General features: G+C 38.5%; 1 protein-coding gene across 11 annotated transcripts in view; it reads right to left on the minus strand.

Moving 5' to 3' along the window:
- The window catches only part of kndc1 (kinase non-catalytic C-lobe domain containing 1), a 68,510-nt gene that overhangs the window by 15,821 nt on the left and 45,189 nt on the right, over positions 1-7,500 (minus strand). For all 11 annotated transcript variants that reach the window (XR_015506525.1, XR_015506526.1, XR_015506524.1 and 8 more), the window contains 2 exons: positions 3,864-3,957; positions 3,685-3,782 (listed from right to left, as the gene is read on the minus strand). Coding sequence is in view for 7 of the 11 variants with exons in the window: in XM_087279862.1 (XP_087135988.1) it covers positions 3,685-3,782; positions 3,864-3,957 (192 nt within the window). In the remaining 4 variants the exon portion in view is untranslated. The remainder of the gene's footprint in view (positions 1-3,684; positions 3,783-3,863; positions 3,958-7,500) is intronic.

Genomic DNA, 7,500 nt, shown 5'->3' on the forward strand with positions numbered 1-7,500 from the left:
AGACTAAAGGATGATTTAAACCTTGTTCTGAATAAAAGCAGCAGCACATGATAGATGGAATATTCTCCATACTAAAAGTCCTAACCGACACCAGAAATTGATATTTTAGAAACAGCATTTATTTCTCATGCTACGTTCACACCAGACACGGAAGAAGCATCAAGCGCGAGTGATTTACATGTTGAGTCAATGCAAAAGACACGAATAGACATCCTGCAGTGCAATATGCGCGAGTGAGACTACGACGTGCGAGTTGGGCATTTTGCAAAATTGATGCGCTTAATGCGTGTTTCGTGCGAATGGCTCATTCATTCATTCATTCATTCATTTTCTTGTCGGCTTAGTCCCTTTTTTAATCCGGAGTCGCCACAGCGGAATGAACTGCCAACTTATCCAGCACATTTTTACGCAGCGGATGCCCTTCCAGCCGCAACCCATCTCTGGGAAACATACACACACACGCGCACACTCATACACTACGGACAATTTAGCCTACCCAATTCACCTGTACTGCATGTCTTTGGACTGTGGGGGAAACCGGAGCACCCGGAGGAAACTCACGCAAACGCAGGGAGAACATGCAAACTCTACACAGAAACCCCAACTGAGCCGAGGTTCGAACCAGCGACCCAGTGACCTTCTTGTTGTGAGGCGACAGCACTACCTACTGCGCCACTGCACCGCAAATTGCTCAAGTTGGAAAATCCAAACTTCAGCGGACATTCGTGCCGCATTAACCAATCAGGAGAACCAATTAGGGACGTGATTATGACGTAGCGCCTGTTGTTGGTGTCCCTGAGGGAAATCCTCCTGCTGACATCAGACAACAGTTAATCAAACTGGGCTCGGCTCAGTCAGAAGCACCGCTGAAAGCCTCCATCATCCAGCTTAAGTTTCTGGAGGAGTTGATGAGCTCACAGAGCTGCTGCACCTCAGAATGGATCTATTGGACTCAGACACGGCTCCAAATGAATCAACGCTGCTTTTCACCCTGAATAACGCACATAAACACAGCTATTCTCTCAACGAACTCCATGTTAGCCATTTGGCAGTGAAGCTACAGACACCAGGTAAACAGAAGCCCAGCCCATCACGTAAATCCGTGTCTATTGCTCAGGGAGTTTGATGCATGAATGAATCGGATTTGAGCAAGTTAACTCAAAATGCTCACGTGTCTGTTTACACATGAATTGCGCAATTTATCCGCACATGCCACGTCTGGTGTGAACACAGCATCACAGGTGAACATAAGAGAACTGACAATGATGAGCTCAGGTACAGCTCATGTGCTTTATTCAGTGTTAAACGCTAATAATGTGAGTTTGAATGACATTTACTGCCGTACTACTGAAAGCAGCAGCAGATAGTTCAGCTCAGATCTGGAAAATAACATAAAGCGTCTGAAACTGAAGTTCAGAACTGAGACTCAGTGCAAGCAAACACATATCAGTGATTCAGCATCTACAGTTAACCATGTTAATGAGATTTATATGTATCATTAGATCAGTGGTTCTTAAACTGTGGTAGGTGCACCACTAGTGGTACGCAGAGGAATCAAATATGTCATGTGTACATGCTACATATATTGCAAAATGTATCAAAAATTATTTATATATGAATATGACATACAATAATATTTATTATATGACATATAGCCTATATTTCTGAGGTCCAGGCAACATTTTCAGCTGTTGATGAATTGACTACTATATGGTAATACTTTACATTTAAAGGGCCATGACAACCCCACTTTCGGTTAAAGTCTATTTCAGAGTTTTTTCAAAAGATGCATGATTAATGGGCGGAGCTCCGCGAGCATCAGGCAGGAGTGGGCGTGGCCAGCAGGTGAGAGAACAACTGCTGTTGTCAGTCGGCTCACAAAATGAGACACAAACCGTGAGGAGACGCACGAGTTTATAGTTCACAAAGTTAAATGCAAAGAAATAAACAGTAATTTAGTGCCCTACTACATTTGTTATTTGTAATTTCATATACACATAACCACAATTTATATCATTATAAAGATAAGTGTGTTCATGTAAACACTATAAATGAGGATTCTCCCTCAATCCCCGGGTCTATTATGGATCTGAATGCAGACTCAGTGCAGCAGGTCTCCTGACCTGTCTATTTTAACCATTACCCCTGCTGGTAATCTGGAGGATTTAGGTGAACACAGCAGCACGGCGATGTGTCTGAATGTGAACGAACTCCTGATAAAAGACAGCGTCCGCCATTCTCTAATTCTCGTACTGCTCTCCCGGCAAAAATGCTAGCAGCACACACACAGCTTTGCTGTATGATCGGCCCTGACAAGATCGCGGGGATAAAACATGCAACAAACCCCGTGGATCATGGAAACAAACACATACAAGCCTTCATGAACGGCTACTGCTTGCCGTGGGTCCGTGACTCCGTGTCTCACAGCTTGCTTGAAACTGGCAGGTCTGTCTCGCCTTTGGAAAGCACGTGCTCTCATGAATAATTAAGCAGCCGGCTCTTCTCATAGGATAAGAAAACTCCGCTATGAATAATAATGAGAAACCGACGCGTCATCATTGCACTTGCAGTTTACTTGCAGATTTTGATCCACCCCAAAAATCATTTTAAACCCGGAAGATGAAATTAGCTGACAAAAGCTCAAAATTATCCAGTTTCCCCCACAATTACAGCTGACAGGTGCTAACATTGTCTTTACTGATGCTCAACACACACAAACCTGTTAATATACAAAAAAAAAAGTTCTCCAGGGTGTCCTGAACCTTTAAGTACAGCTCTTTTCTTTACTTTTTAAGAACAGTAACCTTCCATTTTAAAAGCACATTTTAATTTATATGTTGATATTTTTCGTTTTTTAGTTTGTTTGTTTGTTTTTTACATATAAGCACAGTACAGTGTTAACGTTCAGACTGTTTATAATGGTTAAAGTGGCTGACAATAATAACTCTTCTTAATAATAGGAATTAATCTGACACATTTTGAACTGTTCAGAGCTTTAGCTGCTTACTACGCTACTGTATTTCAGTACTGCTCATTATGGTGGTACTTGGAGAGATCATTTTTTTTCTGAGGTGGTACTTGATGAAAAATGTTTGAGATCCACTGCATTAGATTATAAAGCTTACCATTTCACTGGTGCAAACAGCCCATTTGCTTATTACTGCAAATCTCGTCACGAAGCGTGTTTTTACAACACAGGGTTACAATGTAACCTGCTCAGCTAATGTTTACATTTGTAATATTTATATCATTTGCTAATTATTTACTTCATGTGGAACTCTGAATCTGCGTCTCATTTCAGAGTCTGCTACTGCCCACCGGAGGTCGCATTTAGGTTGTGGACGCATGCTTTGAGAGCCTTCCTGACTGAATAAATGAAATACGCTGTTTGTTTTCCAGCAAGGCGACCCGGGGTGCTGAAATGTAATTGGCTAAGCTGGCATTGGGCAGAGACCAAAACAAAGACAGCCGTTCTGGCACGTAACACACATGTTCACAGCAGAATATCTGACTTTAGCATTATTTTTCAGATAAACTAGGATGTTCACCGAGCATGTTTCTGAATATCTGCACACATATTATGGTGTTTTTTCGCTTTAGATTAGTCAAAAACTGACATACAGCACTTTTAAATGAATGCACATATAAAATATTATTGCTCTGAGATTCAAATTAAGCTCAAACCTGCAAGTATTTCTTCACCGTCTGCAGAAACTCAACTTTAGCTCTGAGCTCATCAAACTGCAGCTTGACTTTAGACACCATCAGCTTTGAGTCTGAACCTGAGCAGAGAGAAAAGAGAAATCACCTCACACAGATATCAGCATCTCCTGCGTCAGTCATCAACACAGCAGAGTTTCTACCTTTATTTTTCCTCTCCTGCTGAATCAGTTTGTGGTAGAAAGTTCTGGTCTTTTTCAGATTCCTGGTCTCAATAATCAGCTGCTGTTGAAGCTCCTGTTAAGAAAAATCATAATAACTGTCAATGCTTAGCTAAATTAATAACACAACTTACAACAAAACGTGCGTTTTTTATTTAGAGATAACAGCTTTTTAATATTTTATAATCCATTGTGCTGGAATTAAGCCACTTAATCCAGGTTGCTGGTTATTGAAGATCCAGTTCCCTCATGAAAAAATACTATAGTAATTAACTATAGTCAACTGAAAAACTGTAATAAATACTGTAGTACACTTTAGTTTTTACTATAGTACAATGTGGTGTAAGTGTAGTATAATATACCCTATAGCTGTAGAAAACTACTGTATTGGGTCAACTGTTTATATTACGTTGTTGTGTTACAACAGCAACTGTAGAATCACCACAAACACATTAATTACTATAGTTGAGTTACCATAGTAACGATAGAATCATCACAACAGATGAATTACTATAGTTGTTGCGTTACCATAGCAACTGTAGATACACCTTAACAGATCATTACTACAGTTGTTATGCTACCATAGCAACTTTAGAATCACCTCAACAGATCAATTACTATTGTTTTGTTACCATAGCAACTGTAGAATCACCACAATAGATGAATTACTATAGTTGTTGTGTTACCATAGTAACTGTAGAATCACCACAACAGATGAATTACTATAGTTGTTCTGTTACCATAGCAACTGTAGAGTCACCACAATAGATGAATTACTATAGTTGTTGTGTTACCATAGTAACTGTAGAATTACCACAACAGATGAATTACTATAGTTGTTCTGTTACCATAGCAACTGTAGAATCACCACAACAGATGAATTACTATAGTTGTTCTGTTACCACAGCAACTGTAGAGTCACCACAACAGATGAATTACTATAGTTGTTCTGTTACCATAGCAACTGTAGAGTCACCACAACAGATGAATTACTATAGTTGTTGTGTTACCATAGCAACTGTAGAATCATCACAACAGATCAATTACTATAGTTGTTCTGTTACCATAGCAACTGTAGAATCACCACAACAGATCAATTCAAGTGCTTTACTATAGTATGGTTGAAAAAACACTACAGTATTTACTAAACAACTATAGTATTTTTTCCTGAGGGTTGGTCAAACATGCAGACTAATTTGGAGCACATAACAGGAGTTTAGAGAAATCTTGAAAAAAACTATTGTATAATTAAGGCATTTTCATTCTGAAAGTCAATTAAAAACAATCCCGAGCCATTGATGAAGTGTGTGTGTGAGCGCTCTCTGCATTTCTCTGTATGTGAACAGAGGTCGATGAGCGTCTCTTTGAAGCGGGAGGACAGTAAGAGTCGACTGTTGCTCCGCGAGTCCTGTAGAGCTCATAAAACAGCTCTGCAGAACCATCAAAGGCTTTACACACACACACACACACACACACACACACACACATACACACCACGCATGCACGCACGCACGCACGCACGCACACACACAAACATAAACACACACACACACTGCATCTGCATCTGCTGAATATTGATTCTCCATTCAGTGAATGCTGCAGCTACTGTACCTGTATAATATGTGGGTCCTGTCAGTACAGTTAGCATCAGTTAGATCAGCGTTAGGACAAAAGACAGACAAGATACAAGGCAAACACATCAGACAACACAACAAAACTGACATTACATTAAAGTTTCCTCATTTATTTTAATTAAACTAGATTTCTTTCTTAATAAAACTACAAAAGTTGTTAAAATGTTAAGAAAGAAACTAAAATAACACTAATATATTTATTAAATATCAATATTTGTCAATTTTGCACCTTTCTTCTGCCTTAAATATGACAGATAATAATATCATTGTAAAATAAACCCCTATGTTGCAGTATATTTTACATTTCATTCATAGCCAGCATAACAATAATATATAATAATATAATACTATAAAATTAATATTTTGTTTTTATAAAATAAATATGCTTAAATCGGGTCAAAAAAAAGAAAAAAGGGTTGAACTGAATGTTTCAGGGTTTCTGCAGATATCATAATGTCAAATTTAAGACCTTTTTACGACCATTAAGTATTCAATTTCAGACCTATTTCACAAAATCAAAAGCATGCATACACATAAAGAGAAAATGAAAAGTCACAAAACTAGTGGTTCAATAAATGTATTCAAATTGAACAGGACAGGTTAGATGCACCATCAAACTTGTTTGTTTTTTTCAAACTACAGAAACAAACAAACAAACAAACATCTTAAGGCTGATTTATACTCTCACCTGGCGCCACATAGTGCATCTCACGAAACGGACGTGGCTTTTATACTTGATGTGTTCGCCATTGAGAGATTCTTTTAAACGACAGGGGCCGGTCAAAAGAACTAGACAGTAAAATCAGATGAATAAACAGAGAAGTAGACAGTTTACAGAACTAGGTCATATCATTATTATCACTGAAGATTTAATAACAAATTATGTTCATTACTTTTATTAATTATCATAATGATTATAAAGAGTTTTATAACCATTCAAGATTTTTGAAATCAAACTTTGATGCATCACTTGCTTTTGTTCATATCTCTGACAGTTCTACCTATTAAAGTTAATTATTAATGACACCAGAGCATGGGTTACTCTACAATTATATTTATTATTATGGCAGGAATTGAAAAAGCACACTTACTAAAAATACAGACGGTATCTTTATTTAGCCCACTAAACAATTCACACATTACTGTCCGGCTAGATTCTGTCCTCTACTTATAAGCTAAAAAGACAATAAAGGTCCAACATTCCACTCCTAGAGCCTAGAAATTGGGCATCAGTATACTGTAAACCAATAGGTTCATATATTCCTTTCCAGTTATCAAAGACATGATTTGTTTCTTAATTTTAGTTTGTTTCAAAATTCAAAACTGTAATACACATCAATGTAAAATAGGGATGCCACGGTTCTCAATTAAACGAGGTACGTCCTCCACGGTTCAATACGCTCTTGTGAATTGCGATTTTCTCGGTTTTGCATTTAAATAATTAATGTGTGTTTTATATCTCCCCAAACTGACTGTGTGTGCCTCTAAATCATAAAAAACATCAAAACATAATAAACATCCAATCACTATGCTCTAAAGTTAGGGGACGCTTGACCATCACTCCACACTTTAACATGGCGAGCGGCGGTGAAGTGAGGCTGAGGCAACAGTACGAGGAAGCGGCAGCGAAGTGAGGCAACAGTACGAGAAAGCACCGGCGTCATTCAAATCTGCGGTGTGAGGACATTTTGGTTTTGGCGGTAAGTATAATCCCAATAAAAGAAAAAACGGTGAACAAAAAATAACTGTGTGCAGCATTGATTTACACGTATAACCATGACTGCATATCTGCAGCGCATCACCCAGCAATATCACTGTCTGAAGCAGGAGAGCAGAGAAGGTAATGAAGTCCAAACAGCAACAATCCCTCGCTGAATCTTTCCAGCAAACAAACTAAACTGATTCAGAGACACACATAAAATAAAAGGCAGTGCGGGTGTTTACTGCTGGAGATTTGCAGCCGTTTTGGGTGATTGGAGATGTGG

This window comes from Danio rerio, chromosome 13 (genome assembly GCF_052040795.2).
Source record: "Danio rerio strain M-AB ecotype USA chromosome 13, GRCz13ab, whole genome shotgun sequence".
In the NCBI taxonomy this organism is placed as follows: domain Eukaryota; kingdom Metazoa; phylum Chordata; class Actinopteri; order Cypriniformes; family Danionidae; genus Danio; species Danio rerio.